Raw genomic sequence first — 12,470 nt, 5'->3', positions numbered from 1 at the left:
AATGAATTTTCAAATCGAATACGAATTAAAAATAAGACTATTCAATTCATATGCGAAATTTAAAATATTTGCACATCAGCATTCAATAATTAAAAAGCACATGTTGCCCATTTCTAATAGAACATAGGTAGCATGGAGAGAACAGTAAAAACAGCAGATGCAAAATAACACTAATTCCAGCTGTTTTGTTCGTCCACCTCTATGTTGTTCACGTGGATATTAAACTTTAAAGCTATTTTTCTTTATTTTTAGGAAGCTGCTATAGTGACTCATCTTTTTTACTTCATGTGCTTTAATAACATAGTTAAAACACAGAAATATGTCTGCAAATATTGTGGGAAATCTAATTCAATAAAAGCAATGATAATGATCGAATGTCCACCGTTATCCACGTTTTGAGGGGGTGCTTATAGTAAATCGAAAAGTGATGATCACTCATGGCGAGTGGAGGTCGTCAAGATTCCTTAAGGGGTTAAGATCACTAATTTGCCCACCACCTTGTGGTGCTTAAGATGGTTACCAAAACTCTGTTAGGCATTTCTCCAGTCACAGTAAATGGCACATTTTTTGTGGTTATGTGATGCCACTTTCGGCCTCTTTCGAAGTATGTTCATGTTTATCATTGCTACGGGACGCAGTGCTTTGTGTGTAGGACATGAGAGCACAACATGACCATAGAAGGGTAGCAAGTGCACTTTGCTGCAGTGCGAAAAAAATATATATTTATTTTTGCTGCAAATATTCTGTGGAAATGACTTGTGTTCAATGAATCCAAGGATAGGTCATTTCAGTGCACAGAATGAATCTGTACAATATGTGCCTTTTTTCAGGCGACACATAAACATCCATTGTGTGAGTTATACCTTGTGAGAGCATTCATCAAATGGTGTAGAAAGCATGTTATTCTGGTTTCCTGAGGCTTCTGTTGTCGGTAGTTTCATCTTAACACGCAGCATGCTGCTTCAGCCATGTGCGTCCATGTGTGCATCCGATGCTTGCGTGACCTATTCAAGCCTACATACCCATCTGCTCATTCGTATTGTTCTCGTTGTGAACAAGGCTCTCATGTGATAGCTGAAGTTTCGTTTAATTTTTCACTAAAAAAATATGTTCGTCGTTGGGGTTCCCTTTTTCCACCATGCCTCTTCCTGACCAGACGGGATTCTGTCAAATCCTTAAGTTCATGCTTTGAAAAATGAGGACATAAGCATGTCACATCATATGTTGATTGAGCATTTCTTAAGATATCAATAGGCAAAAATACAAAATTGAAGTGCCCATCCACAAATTTTTGTTGTGAAGAGAACAGAGATCTCGCAAGTACTCAAAGCAAGGAATGCATAGCTTATAGCAATCAAAATATAACAAGCAACCAGCAAAGAAACAGTGTCCTACTAGGTGGCCTGCGGCACAAATCCATGTCTCTGCCTGGGAGAATGCTTCAAGTAAGGCAATGCCCTTACTAAATATAGCTGTGACTGTAGTATGTAGGAGCACTATGTAAATACTAAATTGTTCATAATGCATTTGTGCACATAAGTGGTGCTTGTTTCAGTGTCCAAAGGGTATGACATATTTTATTTGTTGCATGTAGTTACACAGTGACTGCTAAGTGAATAAAATTTTCTCACTGCAAAGCTTTAAAGACTACAACAGCAGTTAGCTTTTTTCTGTCTGTGTGTGTCTGAGCTTTTCTCCCTGTCTCTCACTTGTTCCCGCTTTTTCTTTGTTACTAGTAATGTGCTACTTCCAACATAAAATGTGATTCCAAAGTGAGCATGCAACCTGCACTGTATAACTGTTCAACAATGAGCAATCTGCATCGGTCTAAACCACTTAAATGATACCACATAAAGAATGTGGCCCTCCAGCGTTATCATCGTTTGCATTAACTCTAAGCAAAAGTAAGCAGCTCATATATTGATGCGATCACAGTATCAGATCATGTATCAGTATAATTTCTTTTTGTGCGATTTTAATGTTACTTTAGAAGAAAGCTTGTTGTCTCAAATGCACTCTTTGTCACCACGAGGAGGATAGGTCTCGTCAGGCATATACAGCCTTTAGCCTCCCTCCTGACGTGGCAATGTATGTTTGGATGCTGTACATAACATTGAAAAAGAGAATAAATTGAAAAAAGAATATCATACAACACAAAAATTGCGTGTAAAAATTGGGTGTAAAATGAACTCAAAATGCTAGCCTAAACTATTTGTATACGGCCTTACAACATTACAGATGGTCACATGGGCACGCTCCATAATTTCACACAGGATATTATGCTTGGCACGTAAAACCCCAGAATAATTTTTTCTTAGGATATTATGCAGAAGGTTCATTCCCTATCAGCAACAGTAGCACTTCAATGGAGGTGGAATGCAGAAATGATAGGGTACTGTGCTTTGGGTGTATGTTAGGGTTCACCACAGGTGGTCACAATTATTCCTGAGCTCTTCACTGCTGTGTTGGTTTGCCAGGTCCAGGTCAGGTCAGGCTGTTTAATCGGTTGAATATAGATGAACCATCTGGATGTTATCCAGCCTGATCTTCAGAGTTCAACTGCTGCAGAAGGAAGCACAGATTTCAGACCTTCTTTGGCTTGCTGAACATTGTATAACTTTATTTAGTTCCCTAAACACTAAAATCATGGCCTTGGTTTTTGATGCGAAAGCATCAAATGGCCCATTGAGCAAAAAAGCCGGTGCCTATAGTCTGTAGCAGCAAACGGTCCCTAAGTCCCATTGGCTGCGATGCCAAGTCATGAGTATACTTCGACGGAGCAGAGCTAGCAAAGAGGAACACCCACTGTCGCAGTAGCACACCATGTGTTCAGTGAGGGGAGAGGACATCACCGCAATGCCATGTCACCCTCGCTCTCAGGAGCCGGTGCCCGGTCTTTATCTCTCTTTCTCACCCCCACTGGGCTTAGCTGCTGCTTGCACCTGCTGGCCTTTGTGGCCACTGCTGCTTCCTCGGTCTCTCGTGGTGCAGGTCATCAGTGTCATGTGGCATTGGCACCACAGGCTGCTGCTTCTTGCTGGCTCGGGCAGCATGTACCGCTATTGTACATACTCGCGGCGCAAATCTCGAAGGACTGCTCAGCGGCACTCAATTGGGCATTAATGCTTTCTCATTCACAACTCATAAGAAGCGCCTAGCTGCGCGCATATTTTGTTTTCTAACAATTGTCATTCTTGAGAACAGTCTATTGTTTCACACCGATAGACACAAGGCTGTGCAGTCCTATAGGGCCCCTTACCAGTCTTGGTTGAAAATTTTTACTGGGCTCTGGAAGTTGTAAAGTGCCTCCCAGGGGGCATTCTACTGCAAGAATTTTTTAAAAGGGGTGCAGAGACATTCGTTCCCAAACTCGGCCATGGCCATCACGAAAGACACTGAGACCACAAACAGCCTAAGTTCAATCTTCCTACAGTGATGTCAAGGCAACTCTGACAGCTGAGAATTTCATGCATGCGCACCAGCACTTGTGCCATCTTTGCGTGCCATGGGCGGTAGTTCTTGCAGCTGCCTGTAAGAAGCACCCCATAGGGTTTATTAATAGCAAAGTTAGAAGCCGAAGAAATGTTGCGAGGTGATAGTGCAAGGAGGCACTATCATCGACATCCTTCCCCTACCTTCTTTCATTTCAGACCCAAGGGCTCACATGACTTTTACCCCCACCTCCTTTTTTTTTCTCTCCCCACTTTTCTTGTGCATCACATTTCCAGAGATTTGTTTTACACACTCTGTGCATTTCACAGGAATTCTCAATGTGTTGATGTTGCTACTGACTTTTTGTGCATTGCAGGCTTATTTTGCATGTGACACAGAGGTGACATCTGTGATGTCTCTGCTGGCAGGGATAGTAGGTCCTCTGAGAACAGGGGCACAAAGGTCTTGGTTTGGATTTTCAGCTGTTTTCACAGCATGCACTGGTGGTAATGTTTGCAGGCAAGATCAACACTGCTTGATCTATGCACCATGCTTGTATGTTTTCAATGCCCAACCTGATAAACAGCCGTTTAAAAACTTTTGGCATTGTACCTTGTCAAGATATAGAGCAAACAAAGTGCTGTGCACAGGTACTTGTGTTCTAAAGTGTCTGTACTCCATCTCGCAACTCGTTTGCAGCAATTTCGAAGCTGCAAGACTTCTTAGACAATAGGTAGGCCGAATGTCACTCGAGACCTGTTCATCTGCGCCACGTCGTCTGCTCAGCAGCTGCAGAATTTGTGGTAGTATATGACGTGTATGTGCAAAGGTCCTAACATGTCACATATTGCTCGAACACATCATGTACCAAGCATCTAATCCTGCCATTAGTCAGACAGTTAAACTATGTTCGCTCAATTGATATTGCCTGTATACGCCTCGCACCTTCGGCAGTGCTGCAAATGACTTGCGAGATGGAGTGTAGATGTAATGATAACCAGTTAAAAGGAATGGATTTTCCTGTTTTGGGAGTATCACTCTCAGCTGATAGTGCTGTATTAACCATTATGTGGTCCTATGTAGGGAATATTTTAGTACAGTTAGTTTAGAATATATCTTTTCTGGTTTCAGCATTCATTCATGGTTTATTTTCCCAATGCAGGCTGCTCCATGCATGGCACCACCGAAAAGCACGGTGAAGAAGAAGAGGTCAAAGAAAGTTATAGATTTTCCCAGGTAATGCCACTGCAAGGGGCTAGCGCTCTCTTTACCACGTTGTTTTATTTAATTAAGGCTGAAGGCTTTTTTTCAATGAGGTTTCCCCACTCCCTGTAGGTCACAGTGTAGCACTGTCATTTGCGCACTGTGATCTACGCACTGAACATCAAAATTGGGCCTGAAAATTGGGGCCAAGTAGCATCCACCTCCACAAAGAGTTAAGATTTTTTAAAGCGATTACCACAGTGCATGGGATCAGCGTAATTTTTTTCCATGATGAGTGCCTGTCTGTAAGAGAGGAGAGAGTTTCAATGGGGCCGTGCCAGTGCAATGAAACTAGATAGCCGGATGAGGAGGATGGTGCCGGGGGCTGCGATTGGTACACTTCATCTTACTTAGCTTGCGTTGGCGGGTCGAAAATCGCGACAGCATACAATGGAAGGTTAAAAATGCCATTAAAACGGATCCTCAGCAAAATAGAGTTGGCAGAGCGATGTCGTATACATGCCGGAAGGAGTCTATAATGTTTTACTGCCATGTAAAATCTTATACGCAAATAAATCCATGCTCCCTGGCAGCTCCGACTAGCCAGTGCCACAGCGACAGGCTGTAGCCATTTTCAACTCCTTTTGGAACGGGGCAGTCTCCGGATATTCAGAAAAGCTTTCAGTTTTGTTCGGCATACTAATGCATCTTTAACGCGTGCACGTCACTTTGACATGATGAGCTTTCGGGGTTTTGTGACGTCGCGTGACAGACAGATAAAGTGGGCGTAGCCCAAGAACGTTTTACCAATAACAATTGATCAAACGATGCCTTTTTCGCTAATGGCGAAAAAACGTCGAATCAGAAATTCTTATTTTTCTTTCGTTCGGTCTAATCATGCATAATCAGTGTGGACATATCATATTAGATTGGGCGTTATTGCAGTTTTCATGACGTCGCGTGACATACAGATGCAGTGAATGGTGACCCAAAAGCTGTGGTACGTACTGTGGTCTTGCTGGATAGCTCACACACAGAAAATAAATAATAATGTGTCCGATGGTGGTATCAAACCTGTGTCCTAGCACCACAGCCCGATGCTCAAACCATTAGGCCAGAACCACACTCATACTTCTCTCATGCTACTCTAGTGCTAACACCAAGCAGATGTTTGAGACAATTGGCACAAATACCACAGCTCGCAGCATCTGCGTGCAAAAGCACGCATGTGACAACACAAGCGTGCAAAAGCAAATGTGGGCGGCAGTTCTGATTAGGCGCATGTGCTTTCACACGAGAGCTTTTTGGCATGAGAAGGTTTAAATGCTGTAATTGAAGGTGGTGCTGCTTCGCGTTCCTCTGCCACATTGCCTCACGGTTTTCGAGCGCATTAGTCACAAAAGTCCACTGGGGATCAAGGATGCATCATTTCATTTTGCCGGTTTATAAAAGCTTCACTTACATTGATTCCCACAGTGTGCGGGATCTGCATGATCTTTAGAGCGCAGCTCTTAGGCACCCGTTCCTGTGGCGAGTGTCGGCATTCCCGGCGTAACTGAGCGAACAAGTACAGCAAAAGATGAGAGTGAACACGGTGCGCAGTGGGGGATGAAAAAAGCGGCGGGAGAGAAGAGGCTCGAGGAGGAAAGTGGAGAGGAGGGTGCAGTGGAGCTATTAGGTGGAAAGCAGAGCAGGGTATGGTGAAAGTGTGAGAAAAGCGTAGTGCAACATCGGTCGCTACGAGATGGCGCCAGAGTAGCGCGCACCGTCTGGGAGGTTTGTCGGTGGCGGCTTCTCTGAATCGCGCCCACACGTCACCCACGCGCTGGCCCCACAGGCTGGCTCTCGCAGTCTCCAGATTAGCGAGGCAGTGGCGCCACGTTTTGCTCCGTTTTCAGCGTGCCGCATGAGACTGATTGTCCACGCCAGCCAATATATCGAGAAATGAAAACACGTTAGAGCTGCGCTCAAATTTCGCATTAGGGACTATTTTAATCATCGCTGAATTTGCTTTTGGTCGTATTATAGTGTGCTTCTGCTTTTTATGAGACTAGCTTGTGCACGCAGTGACTCAGTTGAGCCAGTTCTTCTGAACCAGAACAGCACCCAATTCTTTGCTGTTAGCACCTGTGTGGGTCTTCGGGTCATCATCCTCATCACTAACTGCAAGTGGCCTTGAAAGTTTCTTGAACTCTTCTTTGGGCTACTTCCACGTGAACTGCACATGGCCTTTTGTGGAGTGCGTGGGGGGCTCTGCATTTCACAAGGAATCCCTCACTACACATATGTAATTTAGCTAGAACGCCAGAAATCTGTGAAAGACCTTTTCATCAATGGGTGGTGGGAAACTTGCGATGGCTGCTGTGTAACACCATCATGGCTAATTATGTTCAAGAAATGGCGGTTATTTATAGGTGAAGTGGCACTCTTCCAGTTTTAGGGCGAGCCCTGATGACTTGATTGCTTAGTTGTGTTCCTGCATGCAGACAATTATGCCATCAGTTGCAGCCTCTGGGGTGGCTCATCAATGATAGCAGCAAAAACATCAGCTAGGTAGATAAGGAAAATCTGTCATATCAGTCCTGCCACCACAAGGTCCATAACTTGTTGAAATGTTGTTGGTGCCTAGCAAAGCTTAAATGGCACGACTTTGAATTGTAAAAACCCATCTAATGCCATGGAAGTGATCACCAGCCTTAACTTTTTTTTGCCTGAAGAAAAACATTTGAATCGCAGTTGGAAGTACTTGTTTCCAAGGTAAGAACATGCAAAATTACTCTCACATGATTTGCTACCCCAGCTAAGATTTGTAGGCTCATTTAAAAAAACTGAAACAAGCATCTAGCACAAAACAATGTTTTGATATTCACATTTTCACACTGAACAAACTGGAACTTAACAGGTGAACTATCTCGCATCTTATGGCAGTCTGTGAAGCAGTTGGTATTGAATGGATTCGGACGCACGAGTTTCTCATAGTGTTGATCTTCATATGAAGCACCATGCGCAGAGCATTGTTTCCCAGTCTGAGATGGTGACACATTGACATGTTTTTTGCTGGATGACCACACACGACATCAAAATCAGGATTTCTCTCACTTATAGGGGCCCTGAAACACTTTTTTTTTTTGAGCTCAAGAAAACAGGAAAAAAATTTCATCACGAGCCATGGTTGCTGAGTGGCTGTGATGTTGGGCTGCTAAGCACGAGGTCGTTGGATCGAATCCCGGCCACGGCGGCTGCATTTCGATGGGAGCAAAATGCAGAAACACCTGTGTACTTAGGTTTAGGTGCACGTTAAAGAACCCGAGGTGGTCCAAATTTCTGGAGTTCCCCGCTACGGCATGCCTCATAATCAGATTGTGGTTTTGGCACGTAAAACCCCATAATTTAATTTTTTTATTTTTTTCTGGTTAAGGCAAGTGCACTGGTGGAAGACTAATCGCACTTTCATTGCATGTGAAGCACACCAGCACTGCTCCAAGGTCTAAAAATGTGGTGGAGCTGCCACATAGTCTTAAAGACTTGAGGACCGCTCTTGTTGTCACAAAGCACTTGCAGATGCACAAAACTTGATAAATTGCATAAACCACACAGTGGCAATCATGTCGATCACATATATTGAAAGAAGTAGTTTGTATGGGCAACATTTAGTCAAATACAGTGTAGACATGTATGATGACTCCTTGCAAGGTCACTCTGCATGTAAAAATCACTTTCTTGGTTGATATTTCGAATAGGTCTGTACTGTTGCTGCATCAGAGAGCACGTTGAAAGTTCCACACAATGGCTCTCACGAAGGCTGACCTATCCCTTTTAGAAAAAGCCATGAACACCACTTGCGATGAGTAACCATGTGCCACTCCAGCACATGGTAGCTGCAGCACTTCAGCGAGCCCCGCTAAAATTGTTCCTTTAGGGTATTTATTCCAGACGCCTATTGTAGAAGTGGATGTTACTGAGTCATTTGTATAAATGTGGTGCCAACCTTCATGGCATCGTGAAATGTACTAGTGCGAAGTAATTTAAAGGGCCCCTGGACCACCTGTGACATTTTTTGTACGTTACAAATAAACGCACGCATTGTGCACAGAATGTGGTGGCAATCATCTTTTGCGAGCATGACAGCACTATGTGCCGTAAGAACACCACGACAGCACTATGTGCCATGAGGACACCACAAATTCAAAAAACAATCCTGTGCTCCTCTCGTGGCCTTTCCAGTGCCTTTTCCCACATAGTGATGTCAGCAGGGTGTCTCCAGGTGACGTCAGCAGGTGTAAATGCTGTCTATTGATTGGTTGACAAGAGATGACAGTTCCGATATGATGAGAGGTGACTGTGTATATAAAGAATAGAGGTGTGCTTGCCCATTGTGTGCCACTAAACCTTTTATGAAGCTTCCATTCAGTCGGCGTCACGTAGAGGGCGATTAGGGGCGGATAGTGAAGGAGCTTTTCTTATGGTGTGTTGATGCAACCCGTAGTTTTTGCGGCACTACATAGAGTTGGGGAAGATAGCAAAGGCGAGTGGGAAACGGCGACAGCTGCGTAGTCGTTCATCTAACGCCTGTAAATTGGCTACTACTGCATCATTTCAAATAATTCTTGTGGCTATATGTTTATTATGCACTAGTACACATCAGCCACTATGTAATTCATTTTCAAGCTGATGGTGATTCAGGGACCCCTTAAACCTGGTAAGGGGTGTTAGCTTCGCCTTTATAGCTGGGACTGTCGCAGTGTTCGTTGAGGGAGAACATTTCTTTGGTGGTAAAAGAGGTGCTGAAGGGCTCTCGTAGTGAAGGGGGAGCAGGTCAGGCACCACAGAAATGCTAGTGGCTGCAAAGGGATTATCTTATGCTCATGTGACATACTGAATATGTGGTTTTGGATGATGACAAAACAGATTTCAAGTCAGTGAGGGCTTTGAAATGTCCGTGTACAAAAATCAATTTGCGTAGAATCTCCATTGCGTCCTTGTTTCACTCGTCACTTTCTATCACTCCAAACACTGCAGACAAAACCTGTCCACTTACAAGACTCAAGTAATAGAACTTTTCAGCATGCCTTGGCTTGTAGTTCATGTAGACAGATTTAAATTGGCTACAAAATGCCAATCTCGGTGATGCCTGTCAAATATCTCAAGCTCAAGCTTCAGTGACTTCGTTCGTGTAGCATACATTGTGCTATAAGTAGATAAAGGTTGGGGAAAGTTCACTGGGGCTCACTACTTGGCTGTTTACTTGAACAGTAGCGAAGCTGTGCTTGTCAAGTTTCTGGATTCGCTTGAAAGGTACTCTATCCTCTCTAAACAAACAGTGCACTCGATTCCTGAGCTAACTTCTGACTTTGTCCAGGAGGACATCCAGCTTTGCTCATAGTGTTGTCCTGCGTCGTAATTGTGTTTTGAGCGGGGTCATCTTGGAGAGAAGTTTGCACCAGCATGAATCATCAGAATATTTACAGTGGCCCGCCCTGGCTGCTGTATCCCAGCTTTTATGGCACCAGTTGTGGGTCGTTAACTTCTAAAAGATATGAAAACTCCCATAATGTAGGGAAAGCCGACCACCAGGTCAGATAGCTTTCATAGCGACAAAACAATGAGTTCACACTGTCCGAGGATCAGCGTGGAGCAATGACTGTGGTGCAGTTCACATGATAATGAAATATAGAGTTTCTACACACTGCACTATATTTGTAGCAGTATGACATTTCCAGATGTGCATTACTTGTATACAAATTGCCATTGCCCGCTACAGTAAGTGTATTTTGCTTTTAGTGACTCTTTGAACTTTCTTGAGTTGAGGTGCTGGTTGGCCAGTCAGTCACCCCCACAATCAACAATGATATTTTGTCAAAGCCATGCATAGAAAATTCTAGTTTATGAACACTAATAACCAGTAAACAGCTCTGAAAGTGTGCCAATATCTTTGGTTCACTTCTTCTCATGCTGAGAATTTTTCTCTCTCAACGCTACATATAGTCTGTTGAGTGGCACCATTGATGTAATATTCAACCTTATAAATTCGTTATTCATTCCTTCCCAGCTCAAGCAGCATGGACTCTGTGAAATCAAGGCTCAACATGACACCAAAAGAGGAGTCTGATTCTGACAGCGTCTACGGCTTTCCTTCCTGATCACTCCTGACCATTGCTAGACATTCTAACTTTTCATTCCAGCATAGAAAAGAGGAGGGCAGGGTACTACACACATTATCTGGTTCATGTGATCCAATGTAGACAGTTATTCTATTGATGTGTGCCAAGGATGAATCATGTAGGGTTAGGATGCATTGTTGTGTACTGGTGTATTTTGCCAGATGCAAGTGTGTAATTACTTGAATGGTTCGAGCCTAACTGTAGACACTTGACATTTTGCTGCATGCAGTCACTTATTGTGATGGCCTGTTGTCAAGCACTGTTTGCTTGCATGTGTTGTATATAGTTTAAAATATTTGTATAGGACACCTGTCATTTTGCTCTCATTAGTGTGTTAAGAAATTGTCTAGAGCACCATTTTGGGCAAATAGTGGAACTGAGCAGTCTAAGGGGCTATATGAAGCTTTTTTTTTTTTTTTAACGGTTAAGGAACACATTTCTGGAGTTGCACTGTCTAGTAATGAGAAATCATTTGAACGGTGTGAACAAGGCACATCATATTGTTTCAGTTTTCAGTGATAGTAGAATGGTGCATTCCACATTGCATATTAGATGTGTAAACACTCAGTTTTTAGCTGCCACAGTTCTTATTAGTGCAAATGTGTAATGTTCTATGAGCGTCTTTTCTTTTTTGCTTAAAGGGACACTAAAGAGAAGCGCTGAATTAGTTTAGATTAATGAAGTATCCTTGAAGAACTCTACTTTCATTAACATTGCAGCAACAAGTTGATTATTAGAAGAGGAAATGAAGCTTGAAGTTCACATTTCTTAATTTCATGCCAAAACCCGACCACCTGTAAGTCAGTGTGGCATCACAGATTTCAAAGTACTTTTTTGCGTTTGGGCCATTGTGGCTCAGTAAATGTGTTGAAACTTGCAAAGTTGAGTCTTTGGCTCTCTTAGACTACAATGTATCCCATTTTTACAGATAGGAATTTATCTAGGCCCAAGTAGACAGGGTTAAAATTAATGGCATCAGAGCAAGCTAGCACAAGAACTTCATAGTGGTTTTGCCACCGGTCTTTCATTTTTACATATCTTTTGGCTTACAAAGTGTCTTACAGTAAGTGTTTATTATTATTATTATTATTATTATTATTATTATTATTATTATTATTGTGGAAGGGTAATTTAGTGACACAGCTTAAATCATTTTTCTCTTTAATGTCCCTTTGATTGTTGCTTGCAAATCACTTTTCTGTTTCTTGTTTATTTCTGTTTTACAGCTACATTTAGTGTGGTGAATTTGCAAACATAGAAGCATAAATAAAGATGTAGATATATTTTTCTAAAATATTTTCTCTTCTGTGCACTTTCAGCAAAGTAATAGGCAGCCTGTCACAAAAAGTAAAGGCCTGTGCCGTGGCCTGAAATTGGCTGCTGGCATTCACTTCTATGTGCAGGTGCTCAATAGTGAGATTTCCAAATCGAACCGAATACAAATAATTAAAAAAACTACCTTCAAATATTAAATTAAATCTGAATATTTCCTCATATTTAAACAAAGCGATATATAAAAGTTGTGTGGACTCTGTTCAGTTAAAAGAAGAGGAGGAGGCATCGTATTAGGAACAAAAAACAAAAATGCTGATCAAAGTGGCTTTCTCAAAGGAGTTGACGTTTTGGCTTCCACGTGAAAGCTTTCCATGTGGAAACTTAGACAGAAGTGTTTAA

At 42.6% G+C, this 12,470-nt stretch overlaps 1 protein-coding gene across 1 annotated transcript in view; it reads left to right on the top strand.

Annotated features, from left to right (window-relative positions):
* The window catches only part of LOC126545388 (uncharacterized), a 31,120-nt gene extending 19,030 nt beyond the window's left edge, over positions 1 to 12,090 (top strand). Inside the window, exons 4-5 of the mRNA XM_055061837.2 lie at positions 4,595 to 4,668; positions 10,685 to 12,090. Of these exons, the coding sequence (XP_054917812.2) occupies positions 4,595 to 4,668; positions 10,685 to 10,775 (165 nt within the window). The 3' untranslated portion in view covers positions 10,776 to 12,090. The remainder of the gene's footprint in view (positions 1 to 4,594; positions 4,669 to 10,684) is intronic.
* The last annotated feature ends 380 nt before the right edge of the window (positions 12,091 to 12,470 follow it).

The sequence above is a fragment of the Dermacentor andersoni genome, chromosome 1, assembly GCF_023375885.2.
Source record: "Dermacentor andersoni chromosome 1, qqDerAnde1_hic_scaffold, whole genome shotgun sequence".
NCBI classification, from domain to species: Eukaryota; Metazoa; Arthropoda; class Arachnida; order Ixodida; family Ixodidae; genus Dermacentor; species Dermacentor andersoni.
This window is presented reverse-complemented; position numbering and strand designations above follow the sequence as displayed.